The 20425-nt window shown below is 34.5% G+C and overlaps 1 protein-coding gene across 2 annotated transcripts in view; it reads right to left on the bottom strand.

Moving 5' to 3' along the window:
- Nucleotides 1-19615, bottom strand: part of LOC124634342 (NADP-dependent malic enzyme-like) — a 45553-nt gene extending 25938 nt beyond the window's left edge. Inside the window, exons 1-2 of one of the 2 annotated variants that reach the window (XM_047169890.1) lie at nucleotides 19470-19615; nucleotides 6985-7195 (exon numbers count right to left, since the gene is read on the bottom strand). In XM_047169890.1, coding sequence (XP_047025846.1) covers nucleotides 6985-7195; nucleotides 19470-19516 — 258 coding nt within the window. In that variant the 5' untranslated portion in view covers nucleotides 19517-19615. Of the gene's footprint in view, nucleotides 1-6984; nucleotides 7196-8902; nucleotides 9027-19469 lie in introns of those variants that run through there. The other variant, XM_047169889.1, reaches the window with a different exon arrangement.
- Between the last annotated feature and the right edge of the window lie 810 nt (nucleotides 19616-20425).

The following is a 20425-nucleotide window of genomic DNA, read 5'->3' as shown; positions in this document are numbered from 1 at the left end:
ATTTCTGTTAACATTTTCCTTGTAGCAAAGCTTTATTATTTATGTACGGAAGACATAGTTATTCACAGCGTAGGCAGAAAACACATTAGGGTTAATTAAGGTAAGTTTCGCAACTTTATTCACTTGTAAAAGTACGGTAAGATACCTCCATGAAACACGTTTATTTACTCAGAAAATACATTATACACCTTTGCTGAGAAAATTTGTGGAGGCTTAGGAAACATAACACAGGTCAACAAAAAAAATATTTTTCTTTGAGTCTGTTATTTAGTGATTATTTTCTGATTGTACTTATACATCGAAAAAAAAGCAGTAACTCTATTTATAATAAATAAAGTTTGCTTTTGTACCTTTAAACAATGTAAAACGAATATTATAGTGTTTTAGCAGTTTTTTTCAGGAGCCATTGCATATAAGATACAGGAGAGGGGTAGGGGGGGCTGTGGGTGTGAAACGGGAGTGACAAACTGTCCCCGGCAGCGTGCGCGTGCGCTTTGCAAAGGAATAACGTATTTTATGTGTCGTGAGGCCTAAAATGTCTTTCAAAAATTGCAAAAATCCCGTGGACTCTTTTTGTTATATTTGTGGCGAATTCATTAAAGTGAGAGCCAAAAAAATTTGTTTGTCGTCAAATACGAGCCTCTGTGAAGCCTATGAAGCTTATTTTAATTTACCTCGGGCTTATTACTGATATGCTTCACAACTTCAAAGTTATGGGTTGCAGAACGTCTTTGAAAGTCCACATGCTACATGCTCATTTGGATAACTTTAAGGATACCTTAGGTGCATATTCAGAAGAGCAAGGGGAACGTTTTCACCAAGCTGTAGTGAACTTTGAAAAACGTTATCAAGGACAATATAATGAAAACATGATGGGTAACTACATTTGGTAGCTCATACGAAAAAGTTCCAACTTATACAGAAGAAAAACCAAGTCTGTTCAGTTGTAAAGTCTTTTTTGTATTTTTTTTTGTATTTGTGGGTTTCTATATACCGTCTTGTATAATTAAAGTCAATAAAAATATATGAAATTAAAACTGTTTTCCTTCTACATATAATTGAAATTAAAAAATAGAGCTTTTTCATAAAAAAATAAATTTCGTTTTAGTAACTACAAAAGCAAACTTTACTAGATAATAAAAATTTTTCTTTAATTAGTTAAGTATAAATAATCAAAATCAGAGGTAGAGAACGCAGACTCAAAATTCGTGTTGACCTGTGTAATAAATTTAGTTGGTTTCTGTTTATTTTACATTTAGGAGTTAATTTAACATTTGATATAGCTACACAGAAAGTTTTAATTTTAGGAGAGAAAGACTTTTTTCAAAAATTGTTATAAGTAACGTTCTTTGAAACCCATTTTCAAAGAGTCCTCTTTGTGACCGGTTTTCAAAGGGAATTCTAGGGATTCTTTAGGCTATTCATTGGCATTCCATTTTTTTTTCAGTAAACTTTACAAACAAATACTTGCCACGGCGAAGATACATTATGACTTGCAGGTGAAATAAGACCAGGGACGAAGAAAAAAGTGAATCAAGATGATCTTGAAGATTAAGATATTAAGTTGTTTTTCAGGCATTAACAGATTATATAAAGCAGGTATTCCTGATAACAATATCGTGATAGGATCTAAACCAGAAATGGAACACAGATTTTCAAGCCTTGATACATTTAGTACATTTTAAGTGCCTATAGATCAATGCCATAACAAGTGCAGACAATCTTTGCCAACTCATGAGCTGCATGCAATAAATTAAGTAAGATTTGTGCATTTCATAAAAATATATGTAGTTCCTAGAATTTTAAGTCATTTTTTACCAATAGGGTGTTAAAATGCATTTAAAATTACTATAAATTACTGCTATATTTGTGACATCTTTACATCCTCCTACTTTCATTATTTTGCAGGCGCAAATTTTAAATCTTCACATCATAAGACTGAAAAATAATACAAAGTCCTACTTGGACCAGCCTCTTAGCCTAATGACCTATATAGGAGTGCTATCGAAGCGCCGCAAGGGTCTCTGAAGATTAGGACACTTTCGTTTGTTCCCGTGGCCACTGCGATGGAATAAATTGGGTACTAGAATCATCTACTTCGTAATATAGGCTACGATAAAGCCTTTAATACAAGGACCGCTTATGAAAGCAACCTCTTTTCAGCATATTTTTATATATCATTCAAAAGTTGAATTTTCATATACCTATTCGAAGACAAAGGGTACGACATTTACAAATGAGGTATAAGAGAAACTATTATGAACTGGTGTAATGAAAGACAAGGTTCTAACATTAGTGAACCCGATTTCAATTTCAAGATTCAAAAACAGAAGATATGTAGGTATATAAAAACTAAAACCTTATTACGCAATTACAGTAAGCCACAAAATCTGATCAGTAATAGTAAATTACCGGTAAGTACGGCAAGGTTTTGATCATGACCAAGCAAATAGCAGCGACCTTGCGTGTGTGACGTAACGACACACCCACTTCGTACGTGTGTGAGTGACGGAACGTGACCCGTTGGACACTGGCATGGCGTAGCAATTATATGGAAATAGATAACATCAATTCCTAGGGATAGTAGGATGACTATTGTTAAGTAAACCTTAGTAAGTAGGGAGAAAAATTTCGCGAAAATTCGAAAGTACATAACTCAATAGGTTTGTCTGCTACTGCTTAACCGACACAGAAATAAATGCAATATGTAAGAAATTGAAATATATGACATATGATTATGATTCATAACTCCGCGTCTGAAACTGAAATAAATGTCAATACAAAATACGTTATTAAAATTTTATCAATAATTTAAAGCGCATTAAACTGGCCTTTGAATGATTTTAAACAAAGAGGCGCACAATTTGTATAATTGTTACTCATGAATTAATAACTGGGATAGATATCAATTCACAACATTACCTATGTAATATCTACATTTACAGTAACTTTGTATACCCATACACATACTCTTTTTGTGACACCCCTATATCATGAAAAATTCAACCCCGGTATTCTTCCCTTTCTTGAAAAAGAAAACTCGCGCTAGACCGCTGCAATTTATTTTATAGCGATTTTTATAAGTCTAAGCAGCTTAAACGATTTTTCCTTGGAAACACTTGTGAATTTCTCTACGGTAACGTAGAGTGGCATTATATTTTACGAGGAATAATATAATAGATAATAGGATTAAACCTCAACTTCGAGTTGCGTAGTGTTTGAAGGACAAAATCTACAACTGAATAAATATTTTTCCAATGCTATCCTGATTTTGATGACCTAAATAGCGAAGAACACAATATTATTATGGAACTCTCCGCATCCGAAACTGCTTTGCACAAACATTTTACAGTAGCAAAATATATATGACTTTACAACTATTTCTATAAGACTGAATAAGCAGACATACAAATCATACCGTGGCACACAAAATCAATATCTATATTCACTCGACAAACCTGTCGAAAAGTTTACTTCGTTTTGGTTGGCACCAGTTACTAAGAAACAGAACCGTCATACCGAAAGTAGGTTTCATTACCAAATTGGACTAACATACCTATCGATTGATAGTTATTATAACTTGGAAGTTATAAATGAATAAGTGACTAGTTTTAGTTTAGCCTTGAAACATTCACACTAGTGATAGTACTTTCTATACGTTTTCAGATGTAAGATACTCATATAATTTATTTAATTAATACCAACTAAATCGTCTTAGATACAATTACGAAATTAAAAATAGAAAAAATATAAAAGAAATGCAAAATTACTGCTAATTACTGAAGTCTTAATTGCAATGGATACTCGCTTTTTTAGGGTTCCGTAGCCAAAATGGCAAAAACGGAACCCTTATAGTTTCGTCATGTCCGTCTGTCCGTCTGTCCGTCTGTCCGTCTGTCACAGCCGATTTACTCGGAAACTATAAGTACTACAGTGATGAAATTTGATGGGAATATGTGTTGTATGAACCGCTACAAAAATATGACACTAAATAGTAAAAAAAAGAATTGGGGGTGGGGCCCCCCATACATGTAACTGAGGGATGAAATTTTTTTTTTCGATGTACATACCCGTGTGGGGTATCAATGGAAAGGTCTTTTAAAATGATATAAAGTTTTCTAAAAAACATTTTTCTTAAAGTGAACGGTTTTTGAGATATCAGCTCTCAAAGTCGTAAAAAGTATGTCCCCCCCCCCTCTATTTTTATAACTACGGGGTATAAAATTCTAAAAAAAATAGAGGTGATGCATGCTAATTAACTCTTTCAACGATTTTTGGTTTGATCAAAGTATCTCTTATAGTTTTTGAGATAGGTTGATTTAACTGTAATTTACGGAACCCTTCGTGCACGAGTCCGACTCGCACTTGGCCGGTTTTTTTATGCTGTTTTAAAATGAATTCAGTGTTCCATGAATAAAATTAGCATGTTTTTTATGCACTCGTGGATTTTTCCTTAATTACTAAGTAAATGCGGTTCTTTCATTAAGAATTCTTTTCTAGGGTAGAAAGGTATGGGAAAGGTGACACATTGATTAATATGCGACAGTGGTTACAATGTAATATTGCTAAAAGTTACGCCATTCATGTCCAAACGATCAATAATTAAAGCAATTTGTTGTGTCAAAGTCTACAAAGGATCATAAAATGAATAAAATTCATAGTTACATATATTGCATACATGCTGCCTAGTTGAAAATGAAATCATAATCATATGTAAATTATTCTAGTTTATTTTTTTTCTCAGTGGATCTCAACAACAGTTTAGTGCTCTATAGTGTGGTCTATGACTGTAATTGATTTACAGCTACTACACACTCACGGCCAGTTTCTTCATCAAAAGTTAAAGTTAAAGTTATGGCTAAAGTAATGTCTAAAGCAAAAGTAACGGTTAAATTCAATTTTTCTATTAGTTTTACTGTCACTTTAGCCTTGAAAAAACGAATTTGACCGTTACTTTTACTTTAGACATTACTTTAACTTTAACTTTTGATGAAGAAACTGGCCGTCAAGTAACAATTTTACAACACACTAGTCTTTTAGTCATACACCGCTAACAAACTACGAAGGTAATTGTAAAACAAGATTGTATCACGGCCCACAGATAAAGTAAAAAATAAAAACATTATGTCATCGGAAAACTACAAGATTTACAAAGATACTTTATCATGACTTCCCCATTTTTGGAGTCATATTTTACAAAATTGTACATACATTTATGGCTTACATAAGTGGATGACTAATGTGTATTCAGCGTTATTTTGAGTAGAACTCGAATCGATAAACACTCGGTTACCATGGCAACCGGTACTCAATAGCCCATTATTTCATTAATCCCATTTATTGAAAACACCGTTTTATGTACCTGACGAATATCTTTTATATAACTAGAACTGAACACGAATAAGTCTGGCTTCATATTTATTGTTTTGAAATGGAACCCCTCTAGACTAGTGACTTTTAGGTAGGTGCCTTTGTGTCTAGGGAACCCTTACTCGAAATTACAGGAGGGGTGAAATCAGGTCTCCCCATCTATTCAAACGTTCTAGTTAAACGAATGTAGGTTCCCTGTTGTTCACAGCTGATTAGAAAATTGTATTTTAAAGATTTATATGTAGGTGTGTGCGTGTTAAAATGTGTAGCAATGGATTGTAGTTGAAAAAAATATTTAATTGCTTTTAGGAAAGTGTACCATACCGTTTCGTAAATCTAGTTCTTTTGAAAGAGCACGCAATGCCAAAAAGGTATATTGTTTCGAAAAAATATTATCTGGACAAATTAGAATTTTGTTTTTACAGTACTAGAGCATACCACCTAAATTAAAAGATAACATTCTAGGTTATTCAATATCTATGTTGTTACGGTTGAAAATTGAATCTGTAGAATTTATTTTCACACTTTGTTACACACAATAAAATAATATGAAAAGGTTTGCTACCTACTGATAAAAAGTACAATGTATACTTTTATATTGTATTGACTTCCTCGCATCATTTATTTATTTATTTATTCATGGTGCGTAAACTTTTATGATTATTTTAAACGGTTTCTGACGAAAATGTTTTATTACACTAGCCGTTTTCCCGCAGTTTCACTTGCGCTATGTGGGAACTACTGCCCTGTACCAGGATAAATATATAGAAAAGTGCAGAATTTTTCAAATCGGTTCCGTACCTAATTTCGGAACCTTTTGGGGCTACAAACAAAAAAACCTCTTTCCTTAAATATCACTACCTAAATGGTTCCGGTCTTAACTCCCAAAAATATATTAATTAGACGAGTATAGGTGTGTGTAGGTGTGGTATGTTTTTCTTTATTGACTGTATATATAATTACCGATATCAAGGCAATACAAACATCACTTAATCACTAAATCAAATCTATATCGCCGGATGTGTGCCAATGTCAGGCCCAAACATTTCCTCATAGCAGTCGCGATTCTATTGCCATCGAAACAAGAACTGATCTTACAATTACAATCAACTTCCTGACGTAAACATTTATTTATTTTATTTAAATACCTGTAGCATTCTAGCCTACTCATTATCCTACCATAGTAGTTAAGGAAGAATTCGCTGCTCACCTACTCATGTATTAGTCACGTTGTAATGTCATAACATTTCCATGTTTACGTATCTATGTCATCAGTATTCATGTACAATTTCTGTTTTAAAAATCAGTTTTTCAACATTCTAAGTAAAACTTTACATTGTAACCGTACCTCTGTTTATTTCCCGCTAGTTTGTTGACATTAGCCAACCACGTGAACTTTGACGCCGGGTGTAAAGTTCAAAACAAACATTTACATGACAATTGCAGGCCGGATGAGTACTGTATTGATACCTGACACTTTTCAACTCGATACAAACTAGGACGATGCATGGATTATGCGATTTGCCGTAAGAAGTGTACACTGAACACTTCCGCAACCATGACCTAACCGAAAATACGCGGTCATTGTTCTGTGTATAAAAAAGTGGACGGTACCTTGTTAAGTCCGGGGTGCCTGAGGCGGTCGAGCCCGGAGAGGCGGCTGCCGGCGGTGTTGTCGCCGGCGCCCCATAGTCCAAGTCGGTCACGTTCCATGTCGTGCGTACACTTCCCTGCGCTTGCCGCGTACGACTGCTTGCCGGAGCCGTGAGTGGCGCTTGTTTTGTCTCGCTGGGCGGGGGGCGCTGGACTCATCGCGGTTTCGCTCCTGGGAAAGCAGGAAAATGTTTCAGCGATAACGTACTGTACCGCACTGCGGTCTCGTCCGTTTGATAACAGATGGCGTTGCCCTCTGAACCGGAACGTGGGAATTTATCATAGGAATTTTCATTTTTCCTTGAACATTACGAGTGCATTACCAATGCAGTAGATACTATTTTTAATCTATTTAAGAAGAACATAAATGTTTTTCTAATTTATTATTGGACAATGTTCTATTTCGATACTCAGTAAAACCGCAAGTAATAAAGGTACATGTCGAGGTCATTGACATATTTGCAACTATCTAAGGAAACTGCGGTTACCTTTTATCTTTGCTGACACGTGTATTGGTGTCAGCAATCAATTTAATTCCGATAGTAGTACGTGTTGCACGCGATACATTATTTTGTCTATTTTCTTTATATCAGTAATCTATCTTAAAATCATGCCCGAGTTCAATGTAATAAGAATAACATAATAACGATATAATATTACCATATCAGAGAAGTATTGTTGCCATGATTTCTTATCTAACTTCATAAACACGAATACCATAACAAACCTATCATTTTAATTTACTTACAAAAATATCATGTCACTCTTCTGATTACTTCTTTAGATAAGATTTTCTAGCTTAGCTGGAAAATAGTTTTAAACTATATACTGTTCTCTATAATATTTTTTATCCAACGTAAAACTATGACTACATGTTAATGACAGTACATAATTATGTCCTTCAAGTGAAGGGCTACGAAGGACAGTCAAAGTCACAGTTGCTACAAGGTCACAGGTGCTACGCAACTTTGCTACGAGGCTACGAAGCTACGGCCTACCTACGACAAGCGAGACAGCCACGACCACCCGTTTTACATGGACAGCTCATAAGAAAACACTATCTGGAAACAAATTTTTATGGATTTTATAAAGTTTATATTTCTGTTAAAATATTTATTAAATAGTAAGGTTGGTGGTAAATTCGTTAAATTACTTATAATATGTCGTTAACATTTCAGACAGTGTTGACTTCAATATCGACAGTAGTTTTGTAGGCGCACTTTTTTAAATAATGTTACTAAATAAAAAAATGATCACTACTGTTCGCTGGCACTTGAATAGTATATTAGCATAGTATTTGTCGTGGCCTAATGGTTAAAGCACCAGATTCTCAAGTATGAAATTAACGCACATTTATGCCGTATATGAGAACTGGCCTGTGCCTTGAAGTGGCGCTATAAAAAAAGCTGATGATGATTATAATATTGACACTACATACAAAATAATAAATAACAGCGTAAAATAGACAAAGCAAACGTCTCTAATTTGCCGACTAATCAAGTAGGTGTTTAACCTTTCAGCGTATTTATCCAAAAGTTTCAAAGTGTGATGTGTGATGAAATTGTCAGCAGCTCGCACAAACTGGTGAAATACTAAAAAAACAAAATAAATGTAATAGTCCGGGTCTCTTCTTGGATCAAATTTAATCAAACAGTAGGAATATTATTCATTATGAGAAGCAAATCGTCATAATGATCGTAAAATGTCAACTGCTGTTTTACGGTTATTCTAAAAAAATAACAAAAAGAAAGAAACATACTTGACGTTAACTGTTTAGCTTTCATATCAATGTGTTATTTAATAAGTATTACGGTTAATTTTGCAAGAATTTCACTTAGCCTGTAGATTGACGTTATTTTATTTTGTTATGAATGCTTACCGGTTTTTTTTGCTTGTGTCAGATGTACCATTCACTTGACGTGCGTCAAGTTGTCCGTGTGACTTTACTTTGCGTGACAAGAATTCCATTTTTGAATTATTATTTTTTTAAGAAAAATATAATACTAATAATTCAGAAAACAGTTTTTAATAATTTAGAGAATAAATTAAGTTTTAATAAATAATTAATTTAATATTATAGAATTTAAATTAACACATATTTTGAGATGAGATTAAAATTAACAGATTGTCAAGGAGCTCTTACGAACTCTAAATGACAACTAAAGGTTGAAGAGTGATGATCGGAACATAAATGAGTTATCAACAAAGATGATACTGGACCAACTGTGAACCTGGAGCCATCACGCGGCGCTTAAATAAATAAATAGCGCGTGATCGCGATTAATTCAGTATTTGTTTAAATTAAGCTTTAAACAAATATTGATAAAGTCGAATTTTGTGCAACCGCTTAATAACCTATCACTTTGTTGCCACTACAAGAATATTATTCACACTCACCTGTATTTGACACTGCACTTGTATTTCCCTAATGGGACTATGAAAGCTTAGCAGTGGGACAGTATGGACTGGCCGGAGTCGAATAAGCAATAAAGTGGTGACTTTGAGCTGACTAGTATATAACTGCGATACAGATCACTGCAACTCATCTACATTCGAACCTAGAATGATAGTCTTACTTGCGGAAACTGGCGATGAGTGATAAACAGCCGATTCCATTTTCATTTTATCACAGATGCAAATCGTGATTTGTTCTGATTATAGTATATCTGAGCGCATGATACTATCACGTTTGCTAACTTACCTACGGTAATCTTAACTTAGCGTGGCGTGATTTAAGTTTTAATACTAAAACGTAGGCTACGTAAGAATGACGGTAGTGTGGTGCCTGCTTCTAAAGGGCATGTAAATCAACATAGAAAAAATACGTTACTTATTCGGTTTCTAGTAAAGGTTATACAGGCTGCGAAAAAATAATATCAGAGGTCGATATGACAGATGTATTGAAAGATTTTTTGTATTAAAGATATTTTAGAAAAATCGAATACAAAAAAATATAGCCAATTTCGAAGCTTGCTCAGACAATAAGCTACAGGTCTTTCTTGTTTGTGTTTTTTATTTTTTCGTAGAATTTCGTCCCATTTTTTTTAAATAGCATCATCATTATTTTAGCTAGTATATCAACATTATCAACTGGTGAACATAGGCCTCCCCCACATGACGCACATGATTACAATAGTTATTTCAACAAGCTTAGGAAAATTTCGAAACTTTTATTCATATCCAAGCATTGCGGCCAAAATGATGCAAGACGTGATATTTTTTGATCATTTATTAAAATAGGTGAACATAATCACGTGATATAATTAGTCATGTAAAATATAAATAGACCATAAGTCTTATCGGCAAGTAATTAAAATGACCTGTGAATGTTATCTGCAGGTTAGCGGAAACTAACCGGTAGCTGATATGGATCATAACAAGCATAAAGTTGGATATTTAAAAAATATATTAGATGTGTACAAAACATCACCCTGTAGCCGAAGTGTCAGTAAACTTTGTGTTTACGTTTTGCCTTTGTTTGTTATTAAATCGTTCTTACATTTCTTCCGTACAGTATGCACAATATTCCAATTATTTTTTTAACTTTTACTTAGATATTTATGACGTATTGTGTGATAAAAATTGAATGACATCTTTTTATAATCGTTATTGCAACTATTCGTTAATATTTTATTCGTAAATAAAACCACATAACACCAATTAGAAGATACTAAATTTTTTTTTATGCAAATAGCTTTAAGCCTAACGTTTAAAAATAAGGTCAAAAACATTAGTTACAAGGAGAATGGTAGTCTAGTAGACGTTTATCCGCGCGATCTGTCATGGCGGACATGATATGACGTTCGCATGCGTTTGCGCAGGGCGATCAAGATCAGGTCAAGGGCAGATCAACGCATGTCGAGCAGCGTGATAGGGCAATACCTATTATATAATTGATAATTGACATTTATATTTTATAATTACACTTAATTATAAGCATTAGAATTTAATCCGTCTGTTTGATTTTTTGTGATTTGTGACGAAAAAAGAATACTTAATTTAATATGTTGAATCGGTACTTGAATAAGTACTTCTTTATTTTAAGTAAAATAAAATTCAAGGGTTGATTTTCGTCGAAAGAAAACTACTTGAGTACCGCGGTGTGCAGCTAATCGTTTCTAAAATGAAACGTGTTTTTAATGTTCCCTATAAATTGCACTTCCAAAAAATAGTGTTTTACTAGACAAAGCTATGACGAAACGAATAGAATTAATAAATTAAATAATAAAAAGTTCATTTTATGTTCAAGTAACAAGGAAGTCGTGAATAAATGGCTACTGTAATGCAGCTGATTATCACTATCTTAGATGCCTAGTGCATAGTCGTTTAAACTAACGTGCTTATCACTTCATGAGGTCAACGGTCATTATACCTACATGTGGTCTTAAATCTTCGTGTATTTTTATGAGATTTTTTACTTATTTGTTTCTCTAATATATCTCAGTCGTGGTGGTAACTAAGCATTTATATGTATGAAGTACTGTCAGCGGTTTCACTCTCGTCCTTTGTGCACACCTCGTAATCGGATAAAAACTAGCCTGTATTTGCTGTCTGAAATTATTTTTTCAAATTGGTCCAGAGCTCCTGAGATTCAAACTACCTAACAAAAAAATAAGAATATTAATACCATGGATGAAACCTGCATTCATTTTTTTATCTTTTGAAGAAGACCACTCGTAGTTAGAAATCCATGACAAAGAACAATATCACAGGTTGATGTAACCGGACCTCACATTAGTTTTGCAAGTCACACAAAAACTAGCCGTCACCGCCATAATGACTGCGCGACGTTCCACTATGAAGAAATTCCTGCGCAGACGGTGATGACACTCTTAATCTTTACTAAAAACCGCTTTGTAAGACTAGATTAGACGGAGATTAAGCATAAATTATGCTTAGTTAATTTGCTATCGTCATGCTTTAATTGTTATGTCATTGTTATAAAATATTTGTCGGGAAAACCCAGTATATCTTATCGATTTTGGGTACGGTCTAAAATGTGTTTTTTATCAGATGAGATTTCATAGTGGGTTATTTAAGATAACATTATATCATTTTCATTCAACTTTGCTGTAATTAAGCTAGTCTGTAAGTTTATAACATTTTTTTTAGAAATTAGTTTGATTGAATTAGTAATATCCATTTTTGAACAACTCATACTATAAAGTTAACTGAAATTTTATATTTGAAATATTATTACAAGAAAACATAGACAATATCCATATAAACGCCTTTTATCGAAACAACTTAGCCACGAACTGCTCAAATGACTGTGTGGTAACTGGTAATGGTGGCCGAGTAAGTTGCGACTTGCAACTACACCTCAATGTGACGAAACTACGCAAATTCCTTCTGTAATCATAATCATACGCATCGGGAGAGAGCTAGCCTTACGCTTAGAAAGTGAAAATATTACTTTTCCACGCTTATTTTGTAAAGAAAATTGTACACGCACTTCTCACTGGTTTTCTCAAGTATAGGTATAGCGGTAATGTGTGCGATACTTTATTTAAATTAATGACATTATTTACAACGACTGCACTGACAGGTGAACCATGAGAGTTGTGTCAGGGTTGTCACGAAGGCAATTTGATTAGGTATTAAAAAAGTGACTAATATTTATACGGTTAGTCATTTGCTGGCGTTTTTATTGAGTGTAATTAAAATTAAGGTGGGCCCAGAAAGCGAAAAAAAGCCCAAAGCGATACCTGACCTAAAAAATGACGATAGGTTATATCTATTTTTTGGAAAATGGTAAAATACATGTCTGAACAAAAAAAAAATTTCAAAAGAGGATGTAAATAGAAAGTACATTGTAACATGTAAATTATCCTCATTATATATTTAAAAATATAAGTAATAAATCATGAATATTATAACATAAAAACGGTAACAAATGATACGAAACATGAACGAATGAATTTCAAAATATTTTCTGGATTGCCAAATCAAGGCTGTTGTGAATGTGAATTTTACCGTTTTGCACAATTAACTATTCGGTTTAAATATGCATTTGGTACGAAAATCTCGACATTATGGCTGATCTCTTGCAATGGTCGACAGTGGACTGACGGAGGTTATTCGAGGCCATATTAAGACAGCAAATTATTTCTATATTGCTATTACGAACTGCTATGCTATATAGCTATTATACCTGTCAAGAACCTGCACCTTTTAGTTCCTGTTTGGTACCGATTCGTGATACAATTTGACCACATAAGTAGTTCGTAGTTCGTTATTTTAAATCCTTTCTTAGAAGCGGAAGTATTTCTGGAGCATTGTTTGGAGATCACGTAGAAGTGTAGCCTTTAGGGTAAATAGGTATTTTTGTAGGTACCTTAATTTATGTGGTATTTCAATTGCCTTTGTGTAATTACAATTTCAGTAGGCACCTACTTCATCATCCTCCGAGCCTTTTTCCCAATCATGTTGGGGTCGGCTTCCAGTCTAACCGGATTCAGCTGAGTACCAGTGCTTTACAAGAAGCGACTGCCTATCTGACCTCCTCAACCCAGTTACCCGGGCAACCCGATACCCCTTGGTTAGACTGGTGTCAGACTTACTGGCTTCTGACTACCCGTAACGACTGCCAAGGATGTTCAATGACAGCCGGGACCTACAGTTTAACGTGCCATCCGAAACACAGTCAATGGTGTCTAAGATATACTTAGAAAGTACAAAGTCAAAGTCAAAGTCAAAGTCTTTTATTTGCCAGAATGTAGGTGTACAGAGTATGTTCTTAAATCTAAAGTGGCCCATTTACATTCTACCATTACATACGGTGTGCAAATATTTGTTATAAAGGACATTGGGCAGATTGGTATACCCCACCAATAGCGATGTCATACATATCATTGGATAGGCCTTTTTATGTAGAACAACATTTACTATGACAGCTTTGCTGAAATGTTTGTCCGTTCTGAGATATAGATCAAAAACTGTGCAAAAGTCAAACTAAAGTTAACTTAATAATCTATTGATATCTCAAGTTTTTAGAGGAAAAACTAAGTTCCACTAAGTGTAAGTCTTCTGAGTCCTACCGCTGTACCCATTAGGGTCCATAATTGTTACTATTATTTTGCATTTCAACCTTATGCTGTACCAAGTGGATATTGGGCATACCTAATGATAATCTCCACCAATAACAAAGTCATGCATATCGATGGATAGGTCTTTTTAACTGGAACAACATTTACAGTGACAGCTTTGTTCTATTGTTTGTCCGTTATGAGATATGGCTAAAAAACAATGTTAATCAACACTGTAATCTGATTTTCTTTGAAAAATAACAACACCAATGTCTTTATTTATTTTTTATTCTTTTTTAATAATCATTATGTAAGTCGTGGTGGCCTTGTCGGTAAAGAACCAACCTTTCAAGTGCGCGGGTTCGATTCCAGGTCAGGCAAGTACCAATGCGACTTTTCTAAGTTTGTATGTACTGTCTACCTAAGTACATCTTGGACACCAATGACTGTGTTTCGGAGGGCACGTTAAACTGTAGGTTCCTGCTGTCATTCAACATCCTTGGCAGTCGTTACGGGTACCTAGTCATAATTCAGTAAGTCTGACACCAGCCTAACCAAGAGGTATTGAGTTGCCCGGGTAGCTGGGTTGAGGAGGTCAGATAGGCAGTCACTCCCTGTAAAACACTCGGCTGCATTCGGTTAAAATAAAAGCCGGTCGAATCAATATTTTTTATGTACTTTAGAATGAGAAAGATTTTATGATCATGAGAAAGAGAAACTCTTGTCTGAGTAACAGCCACATGTGTCGATCGATCATAAGGATCATAAGCAAACGCGGTCGGTCCATGGTCGTGCATGGGTAACAACAGAAGACAAAGAGACTGGCAACCAATCTTACCAAGAGTTATCGAGTTGCCCGCAGATTACTGGGGTAAGGAGATCAGATAGGTAATTACATCCAGTTACACTGGAAGCCGACTGCAAGATAGCTGGGAAAAGGCTAATAAGATCATATTGAATTATTTAAATGTACAAAGTAACGTATGAACGAAATGTGGATATTATTCTTATATTCATATCGTGTATTTCATTCCGCAATGTACAGTATAAGGTGGAACTGCTAAATATAGTAACAAATGCAGACTCACAGCAGGTAACACACTCCCTTAGTACATCGAAGACATACATAGATTTTCCTTTAAACAATTAATCTGCACTAATTTTAAGTTTGTATTTTATCTATATCTCAGAACGGACAAACAATAGAACAAAGCTGTCATAGTAAATGTTGTTCCAGTTAAAAAGACCTATCCATCGATATACATGACTTTGTTATTGGTGGGGTCTATTATTATGCCCAATATCCAGTTGGTACAGTATAAGGTTGAAATGCAAAATAATAGTAACAATTATGGAATGTAACGGGTACAGCAGGTAAGACTCAGGAGACTTACACTTAGTGGAACTTAGTTTTTCCTCTAAAAACTTGAGATATCAATAGATTATTAAGTTAACTTTAGTTTAACTTATGCTCAGTTTTTGATCTATATCTCAGAACGGACAAACATTTCAGGAAAGCTGTCATAGTAAATGTTGTTCTACATAAAAAGGCCTATCCAATGATATATATGACATCGCTATTGGTGGGGTATACCAGGTCCCATATATTTGTGCCCATTGTCCTTTTATTAGAACACCAAGTACAGTTAGAGATATGCGCTCCCGTAAATGTTGAATGTTGATACACATTAGTTAAAAATTAATGTCAAAGTTAGTACAATATATCAAACATGTCAAACAATTATATTAAACAAACAAATACATAATTATGTGAAAGATTTAACTAAAATTACAATACAAAGTCATTGATTAATACCATCTCCACAATATGACATAAATTCTTTGAGATCATAAAAACATTTTTCTTGTAACCACTGCGTCAACTTTTTTTTAAATTTGATTAAAGGTAATTCTTTAAAGACTTTTGGTAATTTATTATACACCTTGATCGCATTTATATAAGAGTTTCTTTTATATAATTCTAGCTTGCATTGTGGTATACATAATTTATACTTATTTCTGGGAGCTGCATTTCTTTTCGTTACATCCTTGAACTTAATAAATAATTCCGGATGTTGTTGTACAAAAAGGCACAATTCTTTGATGTACATACAAGGAAGTGGTAAAATATTGTACTTTTTAAACAAGGGTTGACAACTATCTGTGTTCGAGGCTCCACAGATTACATACATACAAACACAGATACATACAAACTTAGAAAAGTTGCATTGGTGCTTGCCTGACCTGGGATCGAACCCGCGCCCTCATACTTGAGAGGTTGGTCCTTTACCCACTAGGCCACCACGACATACAGTAGGCACCTACTTGTTACCTCCATATTAAGGATGTAGCTATTAGGCAGATAATATTTTAAAGAAAGTTTTGTATAGGTAATACACAATACCTAGCTGTATTTATATGGTGTTTGTAATTATGTGTCTCTAATAAGTACCATAAAATGCTTCTTCGATATATCTAGTATCTGCCATTCTATGAGATAATTTGATGATTACTGATAATTGGACAATTACTTACATATCTGCGGCATTTCAAAGACAACGAATAAAAAATGCAATCAAGCCATGACCTTGTGATAGTAACACTATCTATCGGAATAGATACCTGTGTAAATGGGTGATGACTATGTATATGGGAAAAGGCTAGGCAGATGATGACCATAGACATAAACTATTTGACTATAGGCTCACTACATGACTAAACAAATGTATAATATGGCAATGAATATAGTTCAAAATACCTAATAACAACCCTGACAATAATCTATTGGGAAATGAAACATCTGTACGTACTGAAATCTTTTAAAATATTTATTGGTGTAGGTACTTATATTTGGGTATTAATATCTAATGGTGTTATTGACAATGTAGATTATTTTTCTACATAGAAACTACTGATAGCCTATACTGAACTTGATATCAATTATCTACATTTATTATTCAACAGTCACAAACAATGGCCAAAAAATCCATAGTATTTACGAGGCCAAGGCACTGTCGCGGTCTGATTGTGTGCTTGCCTAATGTAACGACGAAGATTCCGGCACCATGTATGAAATTACTGCATATAGACAGCACAATAACAATAAATAAACATTTGAGTACAATCGTTTATACGAAACTGGGATTTGTTAGCATCGATAGATACATAACTAGACTAGACTTAGGCTACTGAAAATATTCGTTAAGATGTCTTACATAGATAAAGTAGTGCACCACAGCACGCATTAGGTACTTTTTACGCGGTTGCGCCTCGCAGGGGTTACAATTTTTATAGATGATTTATTGTTGTTTAAAATAAAATAAAAAATAACTACTTTTGATGGAATTACGTTTTGGTCAAATGCACAGATTGTTCGGTCGACTTATAGGTAGATGGAATACGCCAAAGCCTAGGTACACTTCCATATGCCTAAACAATCACAGTACCTATCTACACTATTATTTCAACTCACTTTTACTTCTGACGTAGGCACATGCGTTTCTGCTTGTGACGTCATACCATTGTACCTATGTAGCTTTACGATTATAATTTCCATTTGAAAATCAGCTATATTTATAGTATGTAGTTTATTTAACTATTGTGGAACTGTGATATATCAAACTTTCAATACTTCTGACAAATCTGACTAAGTTCTCCATACGTCCGTATGTAATATTTCTAGAGTGCAAAAGTTTTACATTTACGTAATAGGTACGTATTCTTTAATTAGGTTACCTTACGATAATGGAAACCAATACATATCCTGGATATATCTACTCGGATATTCATAAACGCTTGTTAAACATGAACATTACTATATAGATCAAAGATATCGCCAATGACTCCACAATCTAGATTTCGTGAAATAATCTCTGATAGATAACCCAGCTGATTGTGAATTCATATTTTTTCCATTCTCCGTATTGAGAGATTGTAAAATATGTTGTCACTGGCAGCTAAGCTACTAATAATGAGGCTCAGGCTCTGGTTTTCGGAAAAAATAGGCTCTTGTAAATAATTTCATTTAATATAGGAAGACAATTAATATCCTATCTAATGCGGATGCATGGATGTTTGTTGGCGTTTACGCAATAAAGATAGATACGTAATATACGTAAAAACTATACTAAGACAGTACCTATATCTTCGGGATGCAGCCAGTACCTAGGTAATAGATGAAAATATGTATAGGTACCTACTAAAAACTTGTGCTAGAACGTAACCGTGAGCCCATTTGTAGAACATAATGTTATCACTACGTATCTCAGATAAAATCTCTGACGAATTCACTGTGACTGAACAATGCAAAACCATAGTAGTTACTTACCTAGAGAGCTGTAGGAATTTAAGGCATAGGTACATTTGTGTGGGTATAAAACCTATGTTATGCAAATCTATACATATCTAATGTTTGCGTAGTCTCATTAATTATTTATAATGTGTCTTCTGCATCACTTAGTATCTATATCTATATATATACACCTAGCAGTATTTATATAGGTAAACAAATGTACTGGTAAACAATGATTACCATAAAAGATGTATTTCGTATTTGAAAACCTACTGACAACCTCATCATCAACATCTACCTAGCCATTTCCCAACTATGTTGCGGTCGGCTTCCAGTCGTAACACAGCTAGCAAGACCTACCAGTATCTTACACAGAGTGACTGCCTATCTGACCTCCTCAACCTAGGAATCTATGGTCCACCTAGCAAGGTAAGTACCCATTGGTTGGGAACTCAGTTCGCAAAGACTTAATTTATGTTTTATGTAATGACGGCCATTCTTAAATGGTAGATACTAGCGTCGACGTAAATAAAAAAAATTGTTCTTTATTTTGTTTTGAACCATCAATTGAAAGCTGCCATTGTTAGCATGGAACGAAATTAATTGCATTCGTGTTCCTGGTTCTTAAAAGTCCTTCGCGTTCCCGTTTTTATAGATACATAGTCATGACCTAAGTATGATAAAAAACTTAATCCGTCTTACCACAAAAACTTTTAAACGTCAGTTTATGCCTTGTCTAAAAAAATGTCAAATTATGACGTTGACATATGGTTCATTTTGCAGCCAAAATTTTATTAGACAAGCGTAAAACAGGGTTTAAAGTTTTTGTAGTAAGGCCAAATATGTTTTAATACACTGTTCCCTAGATTTTCCAATAAGTTTTCAATACTTACATGAAACAAAAGTGCATCAATAGCACCTGTACGCGAAACTTGAACTTCTAACATAACTTTGCCACATAGATCGTTACTTAAGTTTTGAAATAGAAACTAGGACCTTTACGGGTAAACCCTTCACTTAATTAAAAAAAACTTACGGAAACTAAAGTTTAGTTAGTTGATACAAAATGATTAATTACCTACGTAACTTTTTTCATAATGAAGTCAGTATAACAAAAAAATACTTACTGCCACCGCCGTTTGTCGTTTAACTTCACAGATCCTGAATTTCCCATGGTTACTCAACAAAAGCGCGAAAGTGAACACTGAACGCCGGTCTTTAGTAAACAAATGCAGCGGCATACAACGCGTCTAACCCTCGCTACAACCAGCTACACTGTACCACACCACCGTCTGCTAAGAGAGCGGTGGCCATGACTTTCCCTCGCTAACAGCTAAGAATATCGCGTCATTTCCTTTAATTGTTTAAGAAAATCCGAGTACCACATTATCGCAAGTTTCGTGAAAGGAAAATTCGACAGGGAAGCATTCCCGCTCAATTAAATACGCCATCTTGTTAACAGATGGCGATAGTAGTTTATGGTTATGATGGAGGCGATGATAGATAAGTTTATCGTTATCACAGCCAATAGTCAATTAGAAAATCTAATTGATATCGGCAACAGAATTGTAGCGTTAAGTAATTGATATGGATAGATGTTTATTTCATACCTATGCTAATTCATCGGATAGGAATAAAAGAATATGAAGTAGAAACTATTTGACTTTAAACCTTTTTGGCTGTAAAACACTAGTTTCAGGCTTAGAGTTAGTGAGTTGGCGTTTGTTTAAATTACTCTAAAGGTTTTTCAATTCAAAACTGCATTTAAGTTAACATCCTACTAATATTATAAACGCGGTTTGTAAGAATATAAGGATGTGTGTTTGTGAGTTTTTCACGCAGAACCACTGAATTTATTTTAATGAAACTTGGCAGTAATGTAGCTTAAACATAATAATAATCATCGGAAGCCCCGCAGGGCATCTGAGGCGGATGACGGGGAGAAGCGACCCCGCGGGGCTATATATCCGAGTGCTCCAGGGAGAGTATACTGTCCCCCATCTCCGGCCTGCCGGAGTGAAGCATGACGGGGGATAGGTCTCCCGCCTCTTGGCTTGCCTTCATCGGCCGGTCAGAGTGGAGT

This window comes from Helicoverpa zea, chromosome 11 (assembly GCF_022581195.2).
Source record: "Helicoverpa zea isolate HzStark_Cry1AcR chromosome 11, ilHelZeax1.1, whole genome shotgun sequence".
Classification (NCBI taxonomy): Eukaryota; Metazoa; Arthropoda; class Insecta; order Lepidoptera; family Noctuidae; genus Helicoverpa; species Helicoverpa zea.
The sequence above is the reverse complement of the archived record's forward strand: the minus strand, read 5'-3'. Positions and strand labels throughout refer to the sequence as shown.